The 23,201-nt window shown below is 48.0% G+C and overlaps 1 protein-coding gene across 1 annotated transcript in view; it reads left to right on the top strand.

The window, feature by feature from the left end:
* Positions 1-23,201, top strand: part of LOC112231140 (short transient receptor potential channel 5-like) — a 46,809-nt gene that overhangs the window by 5,133 nt on the left and 18,475 nt on the right. The window contains exons 2-6 of the mRNA XM_042311623.1: positions 14,693-15,127; positions 15,639-15,956; positions 16,162-16,365; positions 20,969-21,305; positions 21,560-21,699. Coding sequence (XP_042167557.1) covers positions 14,738-15,127; positions 15,639-15,956; positions 16,162-16,365; positions 20,969-21,305; positions 21,560-21,699 — 1,389 coding nt within the window. The 5' untranslated portion in view covers positions 14,693-14,737. The remainder of the gene's footprint in view (positions 1-14,692; positions 15,128-15,638; positions 15,957-16,161; positions 16,366-20,968; positions 21,306-21,559; positions 21,700-23,201) is intronic.

Genomic DNA, 23,201 nt, shown 5'->3' with positions numbered 1-23,201 from the left:
GAAAGTTTTTTTTTAACACTTTATGGGTTCACCTTTGAAATTCAAGTGGTTTTTCCATAAGGGATTTAACACCAATGGTATTCACTCATGGTGATACATTTAGAACTGCCATGTATTTACAGTCAAATGGAACATATGCATTTATCAGCTGGAATGCACTTTTAACCAATCAGCATTCAGGATTAGACCCACCTGTTGTATACATTTAGAACAATGATTTAAACCTTTGTCATTCTATGTTTAATTTTAAAATTGTCTTACTTAATTATTTCATATATATGACATGTGATAAGGCCAGAGAGAGGGCCAGAGATAATTACCGCCACCTTTGATAATCTGAAGTACCCAAAAGGGCCACTAGATATAGATCACATAAAATCCTTAAAAGATACTAACATTCTGGTAGTTTACTGGTAAACTTCCTCAAATTTCCAATAATATACCTTCCCTTTGCAACCCTAATCATAATTCTCTGTCCGTGTTGGATACACCACACCGAGTTCACTGTAACGTGGGAAACGAACACAACAGTGGGTGATGAGTAAATAAAGTCATGTTTAGAATAACTCATCTCTCTGAGGAGGAGTATTAGCATTGTTGTGATAATAATTAGAGTCATTGTTGAGCTTTGTGCCTAACCCAGTTGATGGGCTGTGAGAAACAATATCTCAGGGGTAGGAAGTGTGGACGAGTCACACACAGTTGAGCGGAAGATTTGCATTTCTCATGGTGCTTCTGGTGGATTCCTCCTCCCTCCCTCCCTCCCTCCCTCCCTCCCTCCCTCCCTCCCTCCCTCCCTCCCTCCCTCCCTCCCTCCCTCCCTCCCTCCCTCCCTCCCTTTCGTTCTCTCTGTCTCTCCTCTCTCTCTTTCCTCCTTCCCATCATGGCTGTGATGCAGTAAACAAGCATCTTGCCTCCTATTAGTATTTCCTGGGTGGATAAGTTCTCTGTGTCTGCTTCAGGATTAAAAACACATTCAGCCTGCTGAATTGATTTGTGGTACTTCATCTGACACATATAGGACTCCCTTGAACCTGAACTGTCACAATGCAATTTCTTAAATGAATGTTGTTTGGAGGTTTGTACAGTAGTACAGTCTTAATGCCACTAGGGACACAGTACCTCATTTTCTTCCAGATGTATAGTTCTCACCATAGTGATAGAGCCAGAAGTCTCACTCATCAAATGGCAGACCATCTATTGGCACAATTGAACACATTTGAAGGCAGTACCATTCATTAGTTTTAATTAAACTGTTTTTAACATTCTTATTAACTCCCTACACCTCTATACTGTACTGGAGCAGGGAGGATACTCCAGCCTCCCTACAGCTCTATACTGTACTGGGGCAGGGAGGATACTCCAGCCTCCCTACAGCTCTATACTGTACTGGAGCAGGGAGGATACTCCAGCCTCCCTACACCTCTATACTGTACTGGAGCAGGGAGGATACTCCAGCCTCCCTACACTGCTATACTGTACTGGAGCAGGGAGGATACTCCAGCTTCCCTACACCTCTATACTGTACTGGAGCAGGAAGGATACTCCAGCCTCCCTACACCTCTATACTGTACTGGAGCAGGGAGGATACTCCAGCCTCCCTACACCTCTATACTGTACTGGAGCAGGGAGGATACTCCAGCCTCCCTACACCACTATACTGTACTGGAGCAGGGAGGATACTCCAGCCTCCCTACACCTCTATACTGTACTGGAGCAGGGAGGATACTCCAGCCTCCCTGTACCTCTATACTGTACTGGAGCAGGAGGATACTCCAGCCTCCCTACACCTCTATACTGTACTGGAGCAGGGAGGATACTCCAGCCTCCCTACACCTCTATACTGTACTGGAGCAGGGAGGATACTCCAGCCTCCCTACACCTCTATACTGTACTGGAGCAGGGAGGATACTCCAACCTCCCTACACCTCTATACTGTACTGGAGCAGGGAGGATACTCCAGCCTCCCTACACCTCTATACTGTACTGGAGCAGGGAGGATACTCCAACCTCCCTACACCTCTATACTGTACTGGAGCAGGGAGGATACTCCAGCCTCCCTACACCTCTATACTGTACTGGAGCAGGGAGGATACTCCAGCCTTCCACATCTCCAGTGTGTTTGTTCTATGGCAGATAGTTTATGAAGTGCCAGGTATCCAGCCCCTGATGGAATGAGCCGAACCAGAGAATCCTGAACGTCAGGAGACAACTCTTATGCAAGTTGATCAATTGGTGCATTTCTATTGCTGGGCATAGCAATGAAACATCAGTCGGAAATATCCATGTCCTCTCCAGTGGTTCTCTTCACCTACAGGTGGGCAGGGCCACTCTAGCAGCTCACAAGACTTCAGAAGTGCAGCGAATCGGTTGTGTTCACCATGACATTACTGAGCACCCACAGCTGGTTCCATTGTACTTCCTCATGTATTTAATCTCCCCTGATTTCCACATCCTGCACAGTTAATAGAATATCCTCATTTCGGGTTTTGATAAACAATCAAGTCATTTTCATAATGTTACTGTGGTCTCTCTGTATAGAAATACACTTTAAAAATGGGTTCCAAAGGGTTTTTTCGGCTGTCCTCTTAAAATAACTGTTTTTTTTGGTTCCAGGTAGAACCCTCTGTGGAAAGGTTTCTAACTGGAACAAAATGGGTTCTACCTGGAACCAAAAATAGTTCTTCAAAGGGTTCTCCTATGGGGACAGCCAAAGAACCATTTTAGATTCTAGATAGCACCTTTTTAGAGTATTTAAGTGATAATGGTAGATATATATATATTTAACATGATTGAAGCAGCACTGCCCTCAGTCTTGTTGTTGGTTGAAATCATAGAGATAGATAGAGGACTGTAGATGGATATAACATATTTTAGCATGGACATTGTCATTGAGGGCTCCTAACATTTAAAGTAGTTCCTAAGATGATTCCTTTATTTAACTCTATGGTTGAAATGCACTTGAGAGAGAAAAATATACTCCCGAGAAGCCACTCCATTGTAGGCTATTTGTCTTGTGGTAATTGGAGTGTGGTGTGGTGCAGATGTGTGGTCTGTGCATCAGTCAACACAGTAATGAGAAGCACATGGACAGGGATGATCAACACCATGCCTCACAGTCTTTAACCTAATATCACCCATCACTTCACCACTCTGGTCACCACACTAATTAGGTTACAGTACACCAGGAGCATATATAATAATAATTATAATAATAATATGCTGTAAGATGACACACTAGATAATAAGGAGTCATTAACAGTAGGTTTATTTTAACAATGCCAAACTCTTTTATTTAGCCTTCAACACTATAATTGGAGTGAAGGGTAGGCTATATAATTCAGACATTCTGTGGGATTGTGGTTAGAGATGAAGGCGTTATGGATGCTGACAGGAATGCTCAGGAGCCTCTAAAGCAAAGACAATACCTGTATGTGTAACTTGAAAAGGTTCAAGTGATTTGGGTTTTGTTAACATATTAAATCAAATAAATTCAGACTTTATTTGTCACATGCGCCAAATACAACAATGCAGTTCAAGAAAGAGTTAAGAAAGTATTTACTAAATAAACTAAAGTAAAAAATTATAAAAAGTAACACAATAAAATAACAATAACAAGGCTATATACAGGGGGTACCGGTACCGAATCAATGTGCAGGGGTACAGGTTAGTCGAGGTAATTTGTACATGTAGGTGGGTGTGAAGGGACTATGCATAGATAATAAACAGTGAGTAGCAGCAATGTAACAACAGATTGGGGAGGGTGGGGGGTTCAATGTAAATAGTCCGGTGGCCATTTGATTAATTGTTCAGCAGTCTTCTGGCTTGGGGGTAGAAGCTGTTAAGGAGCCTTTTGGTCCTAGACTTGGCGCTCCGGTACCCCTTGCCATGCGGTAGCAGAGAGAACCGTCTATGGCTTGGGTGACTGGAGTCTTTGACAAGGTTTTGGGCCTTCCTCTAACACCGCCTGGTATATACTGTAGGTCCTGGATGGCAGGAAGCTTGGCACCAGTGATCTACTGGGCCGTACGCACTACCCTCTGTAGCGGCTTACGGTCAGATGCCGAGCAGTTGCCATACCTGGCGGTGATGCAACTGGTCAGGATGAGGGGTAAAAGGTGTTGTCGTGCTCTCTACACGATTGTCTTGGTGTGTTTGGACCATGATAGTTTGTTGGTGATGTGTATCAACTCTCGACCCGCTCCACTACAGCCCCGTCTATGTTAATGGGGGTTGTTCAGCCCACCTTTTCCTGTAGTCCACAATCAGCTCCTTTGTCTTGCTCACGTTGAGGGAGAGGTTGTTGTCCTGGCACCACACTGCCAGGTCACTGAACTCCTCCCTATAGACTGTCTCATTGTTGTTGATAATCAGGCCTACCACTGTTGTGTCGTCAGCAAACTTAATGATGGTGTTGGAGTCGTGTTTGGCCACGCAGTCGTGGGTGATCAGTTGGGGCAGTATGCAAATTGGAGTGGGTCTAGGGTATCCGGGATGATTCTGTTGATGTGAGCCATGACCAGCCTTTCAAAACACTTCATGGCTACAGACGTAAGTGCTACGGGGCGGTAATCATTTAGGCAGGTTACCTTTGCTTCCTTAATAACACAGAGCACGGTTTGGTCACTCTCGGTGGGCCTTGATTGTGTGTGGATTTGTATGAATGTGTATGAGTGTTTATAAATGTGTATGAGTTTGTGAGTATGAGGAGAAACCACGGTAACCCTGTCTCATTCCAGTAAATAATGTTGAATAAATCATGGACCTGTGACCCCAGAAGTCCCTCCAGAGGCGTAACTCTGTTGGTTATTTGTAACAGCAAGCTCTAGAACAACTATCTGATAATGGAGGGGGACAACAGACATCATTGACTTTAGAGTTAATATTTCATAGGCATGTGAATTGAGATTGTAAAGGAGGTGATTGATGTAATTGCTTTGACCAGTTTTAGTCCTCTCCGTTAGAAGACAGATAGGGGATGTGTGCTGGGCATAAGGTTGGCTTTGCTTGGTTCACCTACATTTAATGCTAAATATTGCCCACATTGAAAAACTGTGCACTCTGTGCGCTGCAGCTGCCAGCCTGGTCTGTTGAAGAGATATGGAACAGCATGAGCGTTTGAGCACAGAAGATATTAAACAGCCATGTTGGAACGATGCTACCAAAGCTTATCACAAAGGAATAATAATAATGCTTAGTATTAGATATGATAGCTGTATTATACATTGGAGGCTGTTGTTGGTATTCTGGGACATGTCTTATTAGTTGTCACTATACATATTCCTCCTCATTTACAGCTGACGCAGGAATGCATTTCCAAGGTGACAATTTGGTACGAACACAATCTTACTGTCACGTATACTCCCTCTCTCTGGGGCTCTATGTCACGCCCTGGCCTTAGTATTCTGTGTTTTCTTTATTATGTTGGTTAGGCCAGGGTGTGACATGGGTGATTTATGTGGTTTGTTTTGTCAAGGGGTTTTGTAGTCTATGGGGTTGTGTTCAGTTGAGTGTTCTAGGTAAGTCTATGGTTGCCTGGAGTGGTTCTCAATCAGAGGCATGTGTTTATCGTTGTCTCTGATTGGGAACCATATTTAGGCAGCCATATTCTTTAGGTATTTTGTGGGTGGGTGTTTCCTGTTTCTGTGTTCTCTGCACCAGTTAGGACTGTCTCGGTTTTGCCACGTTTTCTTATTTTGTATTTGTAACAGTGTTTACGTTTTCGTCTTTATTAAAGATGCTTAACAATAACCACGCTGCATTCTGGTCCTCCTCTCCTTCCCAGGAAGAAAACCGTTACACTCTAGGTCACCAGGCTGCTCATTATTACGCACACCCTGTCACCATCGTTACGCGCACCAGCGCCTCTTCAAACTCACCTGGACTTCATCACTTCCTTGATTACCTTCCCTATATATGTCACTCCCTTTGGTTCCTTCCCCAGGCGTTATTGTTTCTGTTCCGTTGTTTCATGTCTGTGCGCTGCTCGTGTTTCTTGTTTTGTCCATGTTCATCTATTTATTCATGTAACGGTTTTCTTGAGTTGAAGGAGAGGCGGACCAAAATGCAGCGTGGTTTCTATTCATGGTTCTTTAATAAAGAAAACTATACATGAATAGACTAACAAAACAATAAATGTGAGAAAACCTAAACAGCCCTATCTGGTGCAAACACAGAGACAGGAACACCCACCAACCAACGACCAAGCGGCGTGGTAAAAGACAGCGACGACAGCAGCAGCAGCAGCAGCAGCAACAACAGCGGCCGGCATCACAGGACTCCTGGACATGGGAGGAGATACTGAACGGAGGGGGACCCTGGGCACAGGCTGGGGAATATCGCCGCCCCAAAGCAGAGCTGGAGGCAGCGAAAACTGAGCGGAGGCGACATGAGGAGGCAGCACGGCAGTGCGACAGGTACGAGAGGCAGCCCCAAAATGTTTTTTTGGGGGGGGGCAGACGAGGTGTGGGGCTAAGCCAGGTAGCAGACCTGAGCTCACTCCTTGTGCTTATTATAAGCAGCGCGTTACTGGTCATGCACCGTGTTATGCTGTAAAGCGCACGGTGTCGCCAGTACGTGCCCATAGCCCTGTGAGCTATAGGGCAGCCCCCCGAAAGTGCCATGCGAGTGTGGGCATCGAGCCAGGGCGTATGGTGCCTGCTCAGCGTGTCTGGTGTCCGGTACGCCGTTTCTGGCCAGGGTATCCTGCGCCGGCTCTGCGTGCTGTGTCTCCGGGGCGCTGGGAGGGTGCAGTGCGTCCTATGCCTGCGCTCCGCTCGTGCCGGGCAAATGTGGGAGTGGAGCCTAAGGGAGAGGTGTGCGTAGTAAACACTAGATCTTCCGTCCTTCTGTCCCGAGCTTCCGCCCCTCTGTCCCGAGCTTCCGGACAATAAGGCGGACTAAGACAATGGTGAAGTGGGGTCCGCGTCCCGCGCCAGAGCCGCCACCGCGGACAGACGCCCACCCAGACCCTCCCCTATAGGTTAAGGTTTTGCGGCCGGAGTCCGCACCTTTGGGGGGTCATTTGTTTTGTCATTATTTAGTATGGTCAGGGCGTGAGTTGGGACGGGCAGTCTATGTTTGTTTTTCTATGATTTGGGGATTTCTATGTTTCGGCCTAGTATGGTTCTCAATCAGAGGCAGGTGTCATTAGTCGTCTCTGATTGAGAATCATACTTAGGTAGCCTGGGTTGCACTGTTTGTTTGTGGGTGATTGTTGATTGCTTGTTTCAGCACAGGTCGCATTAGCTTCACGGTTGTTATTTCGTTTATTGTTTTTGTATAGGGTGTCAATGTTCAGTGTTTTCTTTATTAAAATTCATGATGAGCACATACCACGCCGCATTTTGGTCCTCCGATCCATCTCGCCTCTCCTCTTCAGATGAAGAGGAGGACGACCGTGACAATTCAAATATTCACTCCCTGTACTTTCTTCCTGACTCTCAGCGTACACGTTACAGAATAACGCCTCACCAAAGGGGAGCATCAGTTTTTTTGTGTTGGTAGGTGACGTCGGGTCCGTGTGCCGCTGCTGGAGCAACCGAAGATGCCTCAGCTGGCTCATCAGGCTTCCATGCCTCAGCCGGCATGTCATGTTCACAAGACTTGGTTGGCCGGTCAAGCATGTGTTGCTGAGTCTACAGAGAATGCCTCAGCTAGCTCGGCAGGCTCCCATGCCTCAGCCGGCTCGTCAGGCTCCCATGCCTCAGCTAGCTCGGCAGGCTCCCATGCCTCAGCTGGCTCGTCAGGTTCCCTTGCCTCAGCTGGATCGTCAGGTTCCCGCGCCTCAGCAGAGGCGACCGGTCCGCTCCTGGTTCCCGGGGTCCATTTGGTCGGCGTCCTGCAGATGGAGCTGCTTATCGGCGAGGGGGTACTGTCACGTATACTACCTCTCTCTGGGGCTCTAGGTCACCAGGCTGCTCATTATTACACACACCTGTCAACACCATTACGTGCACCAGCGCCTCTTCAAACTCACCTGGACTTCATCACCTTCCTGATTACCTTCCCTATATCTGTCACTCCCTTTGGTTCCTTCCCCAGGAATTATTGTTTTGGCTTCTGTATCATGTCTATACGCTGCTTGTGTTTCTTGTTTTGTCCATGTTTGTTTGTTTAATAAATTATTCACTCGCTTCTCAACTCCCAGCATACACGTTCCACTGAGTATCCAAATCAAATCAAATGTTATTTGTCACATACACATGCTTGTGCTTCTAGTTCCGACAATGCAGTAATAACCAACAAGTAATCTAGCTAACAATTACAAAACTACTACCTTATAGACACAAGTGTAAGGGGATAAAGAATTTGTACATAAAGATATATGAATGAGTGATGGTACAGAGCGGCATAGGCAAGATACAGTAGATGGTATTGAGTGCAGTATATACATATGAGATGAGTATGTAAACGAAGTGGCATAGTTAAAGTGGCTAGTGATACATGTATTACATAAAGATGCAGTAGATGATATAGAGTACAGTATATACGTATACATATGAGATTAATAATGTAGGGTATGTAAACATTATATTAGGTAGCATTGTTTAAAGTGGCTAGTGATATATTTTACATAATTTCCCATCAATTCCCATTATTAAAGTGGCTGGAGTTGAGTCAGTGTGTTGGCAGCAGCCACTCAATGTTAGTGGTGGCTGTTTAACAGTCTGATGGCCTTGAGATAGAAGCTGTTTTTCAGTCTCTCGGTCCCAGCTTTGATGCACCTGTACTGACCTCGCCTTCTGGATGATAGCGGGGTGAACAGGCAGTGGCTCGGGTGGTTGTTGTCCTTGATGATCTTTATGGCCTTCCTGTGACATCGGGTGGTGTAGGTGTCCTGGAGGGCAGGTAGTTTGCCCCCGGTGATGCATTGTGCAGACCTCACTACCCTCCGGAGAGCCTTACGGTTGTGGGCGGAGCAGTTGCCGTACCAGGAGGTGGTACAGCCCGACAGGATGCTCTCGATTGTGCATCTGTAGAAGTTTGTGAGTGCTTTTGGTGACAAGCCAAATTTCTTCAGCCTCCTGAGGTTGAAGAGGCGCTGCTGCGCCTTCTTCACGATGCTGTCTGTGTGGGTGGACCAATTCAGTTTGTCTGTGAGGTGTACGCCGAGGAACTCAAAACTTACTACCCTCTCCACTACTGTTCCATCGATGTGGATAGGGGGGTGTTCCCTCTGCTGTTTCCTGAAGTCCACAATCCCTCGTCGAGATTCCGTGCCAATAATTTTTCTGTGTGTTTGCAGTGTTCCAATCTCCATTATACCTGAGGGAATGTAATACTGGTGTAACCAGGACAGAGTCAACACCAGCATGTCAGCCACCTCAAAGGGTGGCTCAGTTGTATTGATTAAGTCAATGGTTGGTTCAATTACCAAGGGATCAGGGGCTAACAAGCTTGGCTTATGTACAGACGTATCCACCCTCTCTGGCCGTTCTGGCCAATCACCTTACTGTGTTTGTCAAATCTAAGTGATTTGAGCAGGTCCCTAGGTACCTGAGGTAGTGACAGTCTTGCCAAGGTCACCGTCCCCAAGAGATTAAGCTCCCACCAGCAGCACTTAAACCACCCAGCCATCCACACGCTGCAGAAAATACAGTGGAAGAGTGTTTTGTCAGCCATGGCTCAGCTTGGAGTGGACCCATATCTCATGCAGAGGCCCTGAAGCAGGGGGCTCACTCATGCAAGACCAGGCTGAGGGAAAAGCAAGCACACTTCTAAAGTCAATTTCTCTCCTATCAAATAAAATCAAATCAAATGTATTTATATAGCCCTTCGTACATCAGCTGATATCTCAAAGTGCTGTACAGAAACCCAGCCTAAAACCCCAAACAGCAAGCAATGCAGGTGTTGAAGCACGGTGACTAGGAAAAACTCCCTAGAAAGGCCAAAACCTAGGAAGAAATCTAGAGAGGAACCAGGCTATGAGGGGTGGCCAGTCCTCTTCTGGCTGTGCCGGGTGGAGATTATAACAGAACATGGCCAAGATGTTAAAATGTTCATAAATGACCAGCATGGTCAAATAATAGATCTGGGACAGGTAGCACGTCCGGTGAACATGTCAGGATTCCATAGCCGCAGGCAGAACAGTTGAAACTGGAGCAGCAGCACGGCCAGGTGGACTGGGGACAGCAAGGAGTCATCATGCCAGGTTGTCCTGAGGCATGGTCCAAGGGCTCAGGTCCTCCGAGAGAGAGAAAGAAAGAGAGAAAGAGAGAATTAGAGAGAGCATACTTAAATTCACACAGGACACCGGATAAGTACTCCAGATATAACAAACTGACCCTAGCCCCCCGACACATAAACTACTGCAGCATAAATACTGGAGGCTGAGACAGGAGGGGTCAGGAGGAGGGGTCTCCCATCACCCCTCGACACCCCTTCTCCAAATTCCCTCCCATCCATGGTTGGGAGGAGAGCCAGCGCTGTGGCCCCACACAGCCCCGCAGGGCCTGCAGTCTCTGGAGCTCCAGTCACACACATCCATATTCATGGAACCACATGGAGAGGGAGTGGAGGCTTGGGGGTAGCGCACCGCGCTGATCCCTTGCGGTGCGCTACCCCCAAGCCTCCACTCCCTCCATGTGGTGCCATGAATATGGATGTGTGTGACTGGAGCTCCAGAGACTGCAGGCCCTGCGGGGCTGTGTGGGGCCACAGCGCTGGCTCTGGCTGGTTGGGGAATGAGAACCAGAGTGATGAGGGGGTGGCAGTGGGGTGGCAGATGGGTTATGGGTGGGTGGCGGTGGGGTGGCAGATGAGTTATGAGGGGTGGCAGTGGGGTGGCAGATGGGTTATGAAGGGGTGGCGGTGGGGTGGCAGATGGGTTATGAGGGGTGGCAGTGGGGTGGCAGATGGGTCATGAGGTGGTGGCAGTGGGTGGCAGATGGGTTATGAGGGGTGGCAGTGGGGTGGCAGATGGTTTTGAGGGGGTGGCAGTGGGGTGGCAGATGGGTTATGAGGTGGTGACAGTGGGTGGCAGATGGGTTATGAGGTGGTGGCAGTGGGGTGGCAGATGGTTTTGAGGGGGGGGTGGCAGATGGGGTGGCAGATGGTTTTGAGGGGTGGCAGTGGGGTGGCAGATGGGTTATGAGGTGGTGGCAGTGGGGTGGCGGTGGGGTGGCAGATGGGTTATGAGGGGGTGGCAGAGGGGTGGCAGATGGGTTATGAAGGGGTGGCAGTGGGGTGGCAGATGGGTTATGAGGGGTGGCAGTGGGGTGGCAGATGGGTCATGAGGTGGTGGCAGTGGGTGGCAGATGGGTTATGAGGGGGTGGCAGTGGGGTGGCAGATGGTTTTGGTGGCAGGGGGTGGCAGTTTTGGGGTGGTGGCAGATGGGTGGCAGATGGGTTATGAGGTGGTGACAGTGGGTGGCAGATGGGTTATGAGGTGGTGGCAGTGGGGTGGCAGATGGTTTTGAGGGGGTGGCAGTGGGGTGGCAGATGGTTTTGAGGGGTGGCAGTGGGGTGGCAGATGGGTTATGAGGGGTGGTGGCAGTGGGGTGGCAGTGGGGTGGCAGATGGGTTATGAGGGGTGACAGTGGCAGTGGGGTGGCAGATGGTTTTGAGGGGGTGGCAGTGGGGTGGCAGATGGTTTTGAGGGGGTGGCAGTGGGGTGGCAGATGGGTTATGAGGTGGTGGCAGTGGGGTGGCGGTGGGGTGGCAGATGGGTTATGAGGGGTGGCAGTGGGGTGGCAGATGGTTTTGGGGGTGGCAGTGGGGTGGCAGATGGGTTATGAGGTGGTGGCAGTGGGGTGGCAGTGGGGTGGCAGATGGGTTATGAGGTGGTGGCAGTGGGGTGGCAGATGGGTTATGAGGTGGTGGCAGTGGGGTGGCAGATGGTTTTGAGGGGGTGGCAGTGGGGTGGCAGATGGTTTTGAGGGGTGGCAGTGGGGTGGCAGATGGGTTATGAGGTGGTGGCAGTGGGGTGGCGGTGGGGTGGCAGATGGGTTATGAGGTGGTGGCAGTGGGGTGGCAGTGGGGTGGCAGATGGGTTATGAGGTGGTGGCAGTGGGGTGGCAGTGGGGTGGCAGATGGTTTTGAGGGGGTGGCAGTGGGGTGGCAGATGGTTTTGAGGGGTGGCAGTGGGGTGGCAGATGGGTTATGAGGTGGTGGCGGTGGGGTGGCAGATGGGTTATGAGGTTTTATTTTTTAAATGTTATTTCACCTTTATTTAACCAGGTAGGCTAGTTGAGAACAAGTTCTCATTTGCAACTGTAACCTAGCCAAGATAAAGCAAAGCAGTTTGACACATACAACAACACAGAGTTACACATGGAATAAACAAACATACAATCCAAAATACAGTAGAAAAATCTATATAGAACATGTGCAAATGAGGTAGGATAAGAGATAAGGCAATAGATAGGCCATGGTGGCGAAGTATTTACAATATAGCAATTAAAAACTGGAATTGTAGAATGTGCAGAAGATTAATGTGCAAGTAGAGATACTGGGATGCAAAGGAGCAAGATAAATAAATAAATACAGTATGGGGGATGAGGAAGATTGTATGGGCTATTTACAGATGGGCTATGTACAGGTGCAGTGATCTGTGAGCTGCTCTGACAGCTGGTGCTTAAAGCTAGTGAGGGAGGTAAGAGTCTCCAGGTTTAGTGATTTTTGCAGTTCGTTCCAGTCATTGGCAGCAGAGAACTGGAAGTAGAGGCAGCTAAAGGAGGAATTGGCTTTGGGGGTGACCAGTGAGATGTACCTGCTGGAGCGCGTGCTATGGGTGGGTGCTGCTATGGTGACCAGTGAGCTGAGATAAGGCGGGGCTTTACCTAGCAAAGACTTGTAGATGACCTGCAGCCAGTGGATTTGGCAACGAGTATGAAGCGAGGGACAGCCAACGAGAGCGTACAGGTCGCAGTGGTGGGTAGTATATGGGGCTTTGGTTACAAAACGGATGGCTTTGTGATAGGCTGCATCCAATTTGTTGAGTAGAGTGTTGGAGGCTATTTTGTAAATGACATCGCCGAAGTCGAGGATCGGTAGGATGGTCAGTTTTACAAGGGTATGTTTGGCAGTATGAGTGAAGGATGCTTTGTTGCAAAATAGGAATCCGATTCTAGATTTAATTTTGAATTGGAGATGTTTTATGTGAGTCTGGAAGGAGAGTTTACAGTCTAACCACAAACCTAGGTATTTGTAGTTGTCCACATATTCTAAGTCAGAACCGTCCAGAGTAGTGATGCTGGACGGGTGGGCAGGTGTGGGCAGCGATCGGTTGAAGAGCATGCATTTAGTTTTACTTGCATTTAAGAGCAGTTGGAGGCCACGGAAGGAGAGTTGTATGGCATTGAAGCTCATCTGGAGGTTAGTTAACACAGTGTCCAAAGAAGGGCCAGAGATTTACAGAATGGTGTCGTCTGCGTAGAGGTGGATCAAAGAATCACCAGCAGCAAGAGCGACATCATTTATGTATACAGAGAAGAGAGTCGGCCCGAGAATTGAACCCTGTGGCACTCCCATAGAGACTGCCGAAGGTCTGGACAACAGGCTCTCTGATTTGACATACAGAACTCTATCAGAGAAGTAGTTGGTAAACCAGGCGAGGCAATCATTTGAGAAACCAAGGCTGTTGAGTCTGCCAATAAGAATGTGGTGATTGACAGAGTCGAAAGCCTTAGCCAATTCGATGAATACGGCTGCACAGTAATGTCTCTTATTGATGGCGGTTATGATATCGTTTAGGACCTTGAGCGTGGCTGAAGTGCACCCGTGACCAGCTCTGAAACTGGATTGCATAGCGGAGAACATACGGTGGGATTCAAAATGGTCAGTAATCTGTTTGTTAACTTGGCTTTCGAAGACCTTAGAGATGCAGGGTAGGATAGATCTAGGTCTGTAGCAGTTTTTGGTCTAGAGTGTCTCGCCCTTTGAAGAGGGGGATGACCGCTTTCCAATCTATGGGAATCTCAGACCATACGAAAGAGGGGTTGAACAGGCTAGTAATAGGGGTTGCAACAATTTCGGAAGATCATTTTAGAAAGACGAGGTGATGGCGGTGGGGTGGCAGAGGGGCCCCACTAGTTCCATCTTCTATGGGCTTCTTCCCCTCTGCTGTCAGTTTCCTGGAAAAAACAACTCTTGCAGTGATCAAAGAGCCCGTTTATCCTACTGATACATTCAGCTGTGTGGAGCAACATCATAGGAGGAGGCTGAAAAAATGACCGGATTATCATGGGGCCAATAACCTGGCTTGAGCGGGAGTGGAACCCTCTATGTGAATAGAATAGAAGTCCAAGACAGGAATAAAAAACATTGCTCGCTGTGGTGTGAATTTGGCAATCCAATTTATTCTCGATCCGAAAATGTGTGTCGGAGGCGCCGTATGGAGGGTGTGACGCGAAGGCACGCAGAGGCCAAATTGTGCTCCGAAATCGCATCGCCGTGCTACTCTCAAATTTTGTAACAATCTGGAGGGCTCCGTATAGCTCCGCATTGACATGATTGGCTGACAGTAGGTCAGTCCTGTATAAACACAAACTCACTTCCTTGACAACTTCCTTCACAACAGCTCTGCGCTGCTCCGCGAACCACAAAATCTATATTTGCTTTGACTTCTGCAGAGGCCGCATCACAGTAAATGCTGTATGACCATACAAAGCCTTTTAGGCTTTCAGTACTGTCCTACTCCGCAATATGTGGAGAACGAAACGAACCCATGCTGTTTTTTGTTTGCCCCCAGATTCCAATCTCCCAGTAGGTCACGAGTCACGCTGACTGTGTGCACATGATGAATCCCATGGCCCAGCTGTACTACAAGAAGGCGAGCTACTCACCGTACCGCGACCGCATCCCGCTGCAGATCGTGCGGGCGGAAGCGGAGCTGTCAGTGGAGGAGCGGGCGTACCTGACAGCGGTGGAGAAGGGCGACTATGCCGGGGTGAAGCTGGCCCTGCAGGAGGCGGAGATCTACTACAACATCAACGTAAACTGCCTGGACCCGCTGGGGCGCAGCGCTCTGCTCATCGCCATCGAGAACGAAAACCTGGAGGTGATGGAGCTTCTGCTCAACCATGGCGTGCACGTGGGCGACGCGCTGCTCTACGCCATCCGCAAGGAGGTGGTGGGCGCCGTGGAACTGCTGCTGTCCCACCGCAGGCCCAGTGGAGAGAAACAGGTAAGGTGGACCTTAGGAGCACATTTCAGCTAGTAGCCTAGGCCTATAAGGTCCTTACTGTAGCCCAATTAGCAAGATGGTTACATGTCATGTATATGTTCTCCTGGTTATATACATGTTATGTATATGTTCTCCTGGTTATATACATGTTATGTATATGTTCTCCTGGTTATATACATGTTATGTATATGTTCTCCTGGTTATATACATGTTATGTATATGTTCTCCTGGTTATATACATGTTATGTATATGTTCTCCTGGTTATATACATGTTATGTATATGTTCTCCTGGTTATATACATGTTATGTATATGTTCTCCTGGTTATATACATGTTATGTATATGTTCTCCTGGTTATATACATGTTATGTATATGTTCTCCTGGTTATATACATGTTATGTATATGTTCTCCTGGTTATATACATGTTATGTAAGTTATACAGGTTATGTCCTTGCCTGGGCGCACTCATTAATCCCTCTCCACCCCAACCCCCTGTTCTCTTCTCCAGGTGCCCAACCTGATGATGGATACCCAGTTCTCAGAGTTTACCCCTGACATCACACCCATCATGCTGGCAGCTCACACCAACAACTACGAGATCATCAAACTGCTGGTCCAGCGCAAAGTCACCATCCCCCGGCCACACCAGATCCGCTGTGACTGCGTGGCGTGCGTGTCCAGCTCCGAGGTGGACAGCCTGCGCCACTCCCGCTCCCGCCTCAATGTCTACAAGACCCTAGCCAGCCCGTCCCTCATTGCCCTGTCCAGCGAAGACCCCATCCTGACCGCCTTCCGCCTGGGCTGGGAGCTGAAAGAACTGAGCAAGGTGGGAAACGAGCTCTGTCAGGATTACCAGGAGCTGTCCCAGTCGTGTTAGGGTTTATGAAGGGGTTATAAAGGGGTTTTAACTAGTTTATGACTCTTCCAGGTGAAGAACGAGTTCCGTCAGGAGTACCAGGAGCTGTCCCAGTCGTGTTAAGGGTTTATGAAGGGTTTATAAAGGGGGTTTAACTAGTTTATGACTCTTCCAGGTGGAGAATGAGTTCCGTCAGGAGTACGAGGAGCTGTCCCAACAGTGTAAGCTGTTTGCCAAGGACCTGCTGGACCAGGCCAGGAGCTCCAGAGAGCTGGAGACCATCCTCAACCACCGTGACTACCTCAGTGAGGAGCTGGACCCAAAGGACTGCCGCGACCTGGCCAAGCTCAAACTGGCCATCAAGTACCACCAGAAAGAGGTGAGAGGGAGAGGAGAGAGGGCCATGCAGAAGATGTCTGGTATAGTGAGGGTGTCCTTAGCTGAATGGATTGGCACTGTATCAGGTGAAGTGCTCACTAGGCACTATGCTGGCTGGCAGTGTTACCTATTTCAACAAGCACATCTTCCTGTATGCTTGTGATAATATAACTAGAGTGCCAATGATGAATTTCCATGCGTTGTTTCCTAGGATATTTCTTTATGCAGCAAAATGTCAGTTGCTGTCAGTGACAGTGACAAAACACTTGACTAATAATAATCTAGCACACTAGAGGAAATGAACCTGACATTTGAGAAGAGAGCAGTGACTAGAAGAGATCTGTTGTAGACAATGGAAGCTTGATGGTCGAGCACTTTAATTCAAATCGTCTTGATATTGAACAGTGATAACAGGACCAATTTGAGTTGTGTCAGAAATTGTAGTCATCTCACCATCTATTTATAAAACAATATCTACAGGAATAGCATGTAGAAGTGAGTCACAGCGTTTAAGTCTAAATGAAACGAGACACAGGCAAGTTGAGAGCTTGGGTGATCAGCTGGCTTGTGTTCTCTCATTGCCAACTAAAGGGATCTATTCACAGTTTACTATACCACTGAGAATTCTGCCATTCTGTTGCTTCTTTTTGTTGGTATAAAATAAATTTGGCACGCTGTCTTTCCTTCCCTTTTGTACCCCGGGAGAGGTCTGACAAACACACCCTCACATATGTGTGGGCCAAACAAAAGCACACACTCATCCTCACTCGCATACACACACGCACACACTCCTCTTGATTGGAATGCTGGCATTTGGCTGCTCCTTTGTTGTGAGCTGAATACTGTATTTCTCTCTGCAGTGTAATAAATTCTCAGTCTTCTCCAGGTCTGCAGGGCTGTTAAGAGAACCTAACCAACCACACTGGGGAAAAGGCCAGGTAGAATAATCATGCCTCGGTCAGCAAGTAGGCTACAGCTCTTTCATCCTTCATCCTCAGACCACTACAGTCAGCAGCACTCTCAGTTCAGTCAGCATTCGGACATCTTATGGTTGGTTAAAGTTACCTTATTCAAAACAGCAATCATTCTAGAGGTAGATGGTCAGAGATGAAGGACAGCACATTCACGTGGGAGTTCAGTGCCTGGTTGTCAGGGAGAAGTCGGGGGGCATGGGGGCGGTGGGAGGACAGCAGGGTTAAACTAGTTGAATTTAGCATGTGCATCCAATATATATGCACACTTGGGAGGAGGGAGAACTACTGTTTGGGCTTGATAGAATCAGCTGCTCTGCTGGGACTGGTTACCCAGCATGCCACAGTTAGTAAAGTCGTTCAAATCGGGTCGTTGGTCCCTCATCCCTATGCATCCACAATCAAATCAAACTTTATTTGTCATATGCGCCGAACACAACATTCACCTTACCGTGAAATGCTTACTTTACAAGCCCTTAACCAACAGTGCAGTTCAAGAAAGAGTTAAGAAAATATTTACCTAATAAACTAAAGTCAAAAATGATAAAAAGTAACACAATAAAGTAACAATAGCAAGGCTATATACAAGGGGGTACCAGTACCGAGTCAATGTGCGGGGGTAGAGGTTAGTTGAGGAATTTGTACATGTAGGTAGGGAGGATAATAGATAATAAACAACAAGTAGCAGCAGTGCAAAAACAAAGGGGGGTCAATGTAAACAGTCCGGTGGCCATTTGATTAATTGTTCACTAGTCTTATGGCTTGGGGGTAGAAGCTGTTGAGGAGCCTTTTAGACCTAGACTTGGCGCTCCGGTACCGCTTGCCATGCGGCAGAAAAAACAGTCTATAACTTGGGTGACTGGAGTCTTTGACAATGTTTTTGGCTTTCCTCTGGGCTGTACGCACTACTCTCTGTAGCGCCTTATGGTCAAATGCCGAGCAGTTAGCATACCAGGCGGTGATGCAACCAGTCAAGATGCTCTCGATGGTGCAGTTGTAGAACACTTTGAGGATCTGGGGACACATGCCAAGTCTTTTCAGTCTCCTGAGGGGGAAAAGGTTTTATCGTGCCCTCTTCATGACTGTCTTGGTGTGTTTGGACCATGATAGTTAGTTGGTGATGTGGACACCAAGGAACTTGAAACTCTCGACCCGCTCCACTACAGTCCCATCAATGTTAATGGGGGCCTGTTTTGGCCCGCCTTTTCCTATAGTCCACGATCAGCTCTTTTGTCTTGCTCACATTGAGGGAGAGGTTGTTGTCCTGACACCACACTGCCAGGTCTCTGACCTCCTCCATACAGTCTCATCATTGTTGGTGATCAGGCCTACTACTGTTGTGTCGTCAGCAAACTTAATGATGGTGTTGGAGTCATGTTTGAACAGGGAGTACAGGAGGGGACTAAGCACACACCCCTGAGGGGCCCCAGTGTTGAGGATCAGCGTATTAGACATGTTGTTGCCTAACCTTACCACCTGGGGGCGGCCCGTCAGGAAGTCCAGGATCCAGTTGCGGAGGGAGGTGATTAGTCCCAGGGTCCTTAGCTTAGTGATGAGCTTCATGGGCACTATGGTGTTGAACGCTGAGTTGTAGTCAATGAACAGCATTCTTGCATAGGTGTTCCTTTTGTCCAGGTGGGAAAGGACAGTGTGGAGTGCGATTGAGGTTGCGTCATCTGTGGATCTTTGGAGCAGTATGTGAAGTGGAGTGGGTCTAGGTTATCTGGGAGGATGGTGTTGATGTGAGCCATGACCAGCCTTTCAAAGCACTTCATGGCTACCGACATGAGTGCTACGGGGCAGTAATCATTTAGGCAGGTTATCTTCGCTTTCTTGGGCACAGGGACTATGGTGGTCTGCTTGAAACATGTAGGTATTACAGATTCGGTCAGGGAGAGGTTGAAAATGTCAGTGAAGACACTTGCCAGTTGATCTGCGAATGCTTTGAGTACAGGTCCTTGTAATCCATCTGGCCCTGTGGCTTTGTGAAGGTTAACCTGTTTAAAGGTCTTGCTCACATCGGCTACCTAGAGCTCTATCACACAGTCGTCCAGAACAGCTGGTGCTTTCGTGCATGCTTCAGTGTTGCTTGCCTCGAAGCGAGCATAAAAGGCATTTCGCTCGCTGGTAGGCTCGCATCACTGGGCAACTCGCAGCTGGGTTTCCCTTTGTAGTCCGTAATAGTTTTCAAGCCCTGCCACATCTGACCAGCATCAAAGCCAGTGTAGTAGGATTCAATCTTAATCCTGTATTGACGCTTTGCTTGTTTGATGGTTCGTCTGAGGGAATAGAGGGACTTCTTATAAGCGTCCGGATTAGTGTCCCGCTCCTTGAAAGCGGCAGCTCTAGCCTTTAGGTTGATGCGGATGTTGTCTGTAATCCATGGCTTCTGGTTGGGATATGTACGTACGGTCACTGTGGGGACGACGTCGTTGATGCACTTATTGATGAAGCCGATGACTGAGGTGCTATACTCCTCAATGCCATTTGATGAATCCCGGAACATATTCCAGTCTGTGCTAGCAAAACAGTTCTGTAGCGTAGCATCCGCGTCATCTGACCACTTCCGTATTGAGCGAGTCACTGGTACTTCCTGCTTTAGTTTTTGCTTGTAAGCAGGAATCAGGAAGCTTGAATTATGGTCAGATTCACCAAATTGAGGGCAGGGGAGAGCTTTCTATGCATCTCTGTGTGTGGAGTGAAGGTGGTCTAGAGTTTATTTCCTCTGGTTGCACATGTGACATGCTGGTAGAAATGAGGTAAAACTGATTTAAGTTTGCCTGCATTAAAGTCCCCAGACAATAGGAGCACTGCTTCTGGATGAGTATTTTCTTGTTTGCTTATGGCCTTATACATCTTGTGATTCTGGTCTTAGTGCCTTGGTGTGTGGTGGTAAATAGACGGCTACGAATAATATAGATGAGAAGACTCTTCTTAGATAGTGTGGTCTAAAGCTATATCATAAGGTACTCTACCTCAGGCGAGCAATACCTAGAGACATCTTTATTATTAGACATCGCGCACCAGCTGTTATTGACAAATAGACACACTCCCCCGCCCCTCGTCTTACTAGACGTAGCTTCTCTGTCCTGCCGGTACATGGAAAATCCCTCCAGTTCTATATTATCTGTGTCATCGTTCAGCCACGGCTCTATGAAACAAAAGATATTGCAGTTTCTAATGTCCTGTTGATAGTATAATCTTGATTGTAGGTTATCCATTTTATTTTCCAATGATTGCACGTTGGCAGTGGGAGTTTACTCACTCGCCTATGAATTCTCAGAAGGCAGCCCGAACTCCGCCCCTTTTTTTCTGTTCTGTGTCAAGGTCAGTGGTCATATGTGGGAGGTTAGCTCCAGGGACTAACACAGGGAAGTTCGTTTTACTGCAGGAAAGTTGCCGAGAGCCTGGGACTTTACGTAGTACACATCGCCTCTGAAGCACTACGTGGCAGAAGCATATTAAAGATATGTACGATCTCCACCCCAGCATGCTTCTATTGTATTAGATTTGAGGAATTTCTTGGTGGTTGGACATACTATCACTCTGTACAACACTGGCTCAGTCTGATACTTTTGTTTTGATTTCCCTTATGGATCTTTTTCCTGTATCTGTCACTGTCTTCCTCTCCAGTTTGTGTCCCAGCCAAACTGCCAGCAGCTCCTGGCCACCCTGTGGTACGACGGTTTTCCTGGGTGGCGCAGACACCACTGGGCGGTCAAGCTGGTCACCTGCTTTACCATCGGCCTGCTCTTCCCCATCTTCTCCCTGGTCTACCTGCTGGCCCCTAGGAGTGCCCTGGGCCTCTTCATCAAGAAGCCCTTCATCAAGTTCATCTGCCACACAGCCTCCTACCTGACTTTCCTTTTCCTCCTCCTCCTGGCCTCCCAGCACATCGTGAGAACAGACCTGCACGTCCAGGGCCCGCCACCCACCGTGGTGGAGTGGATGATCCTTCCCTGGGTGCTGGGTGAGCAGAGGGATGGGGTGGGGGGCGAAAAGGTGACTGGGGAGAGCTACCTTTATCGTTAGATACCACTCTAACAGGTTCTAACTTGTAATTGGGTGGATATTGAGAAATTCAATGCTGAATTTTGCTGGAGTTAATCTGTTTCTGATTTGGACTAGTTATACGTTTACACTGTAAAACTATTGTGACAGGTACCATTAATTGCAGTGTGCAATGTCACATGTCTTACTGACGGACACCTGTCTGCACTTCAGGCTTCATCTGGGCTGAGATAAAGGAGATGTGGGATGGCGGCTTCACTGAGTACGTCCATGACTGGTGGAACCTGATGGACTTTGCCATGAACTCTCTCTACTTGGCCACTATCTCACTGAAACTAGTTGCTTACTTCAAGGTACGTGCATTTTTTTCAAGATGAGTTGATGCTATTGTGAGGGTTAAGAAATTCCTGTCTATTTATTCTTGCCAACATACACATTCCAACATAACCGTGGCCTTCTGACATGTAGCTAACAGTACTCTCTCTGCCTCTCTCTTGTCTCCACAACAGAACAGCATCTCTCTCTCTCTCTCTCTCTCTCTCTCTCTCTTTCTGTCTCTCTCTCTCTCTCTCTTTGTCTCTCTCTCTCTCTCTTTGTCTCTCTCTCTCTCCCACTCTCTCTCTCTCTCGTCTCCACAATAGTACAACAGCTCTCTCTCTCTCTGTCTCTCTCGTCTCCACAACAGTACAACAGCTCTCTCTCTCTTGTCTCCACAACAGTACCGCAGCTCTCTCTCTCTCTCTCGTCCCCACAACAGTACAACAGCTCTCTCTCTCTCTCTTGTCTCCACAACAGTACAACAGCTCTCTCTCTCGTCTCCACAACAGAACAGCAGCTCGCTCTCTCTCTCTCTCTCTCCCCCTCTCCCTCTCTCTCTCTCTCTCTCTCTCTCTCTCTCTCTCTCATCTCCACAATAGTACAACAGCTCTCTCTCTCTCTCTTGTCTCCACAACAGTACAACAGCTCTCTCTCTCGTCTCCACAACAGTACAACAGCTCTCTCTCTCTTGTCTCCACAATAGTACAACAGCTCTCTCTCTCGTCTCCACAACAGTACAACAGCTCTCTCTCTCTCGTCTCCACAACAGTACAACAGCTCTCTCTCTCTCGTCTCCACAATAGTACAACAGCTCTCTCTCTCGTCTCCACAACAGTACAACAGCTCTCTCTCTCTCTCCACAACAGTCTCCACAACAGTACAACAGCTCTCTCTCTCTTGTCTCCACAACAGTACAGCAGCTCTCTCTCTATTGTCTCCACAACAGTACAACAGCTCTCTCTCTCTCTCTCTCTCTCTCTCTCTCTCTCTCTCTCTCTCTCTCTCTCTCTCTCGTCTCACAACAGTACAACAGCTCTCTCTCTCTCTCTCTCTCTCTCTCTCTCTCTCTCTCGTCTCCACAACAGTACAACAGCTCTCTCTCTCTCTCTCTCTCTCTCTCTCTCTCTCTCTCTCTCTCTCGCTCTCTCTCTCTTGTCTCCACAATAGTACAACAGCTCTCTCTCTCTCTCTCTCTCGTCTCCACAACAGTACAACAGCTCGCTCTCTCTTGTCTCCACAACTGTACAACAGCTCTCTCTCTCTCTCTCTCTCTCTCGCTCTCTTGTCTCCACAACAGTACAACAGCTCTCTCTCTCTCTCTCTCTCTCTCTCTCTCGTCTCTCACAACAGTACAACAGCTCTCTCTCTCTCTCTCTCTTGTCTCCATAACAGTAACACAACTCTCGCTCTCTCTCTCTTGTCTCCACAATAGTACAACAGCTCTCTCTCTCTCTCTCTCTCGTCTCCACAACAGTACAACAGCTCGCTCTCTCTTGTCTCCACAACTGTACAACAGCTCTCTCTCTCTCTCTCTCTC

This window comes from Oncorhynchus tshawytscha, linkage group LG33, assembly GCF_018296145.1.
Source record: "Oncorhynchus tshawytscha isolate Ot180627B linkage group LG33, Otsh_v2.0, whole genome shotgun sequence".
Classification (NCBI taxonomy): domain Eukaryota; kingdom Metazoa; phylum Chordata; class Actinopteri; order Salmoniformes; family Salmonidae; genus Oncorhynchus; species Oncorhynchus tshawytscha.
Note: the sequence above shows the minus strand (reverse complement) of the source record. Positions and strands in the feature narration are given on the sequence as shown.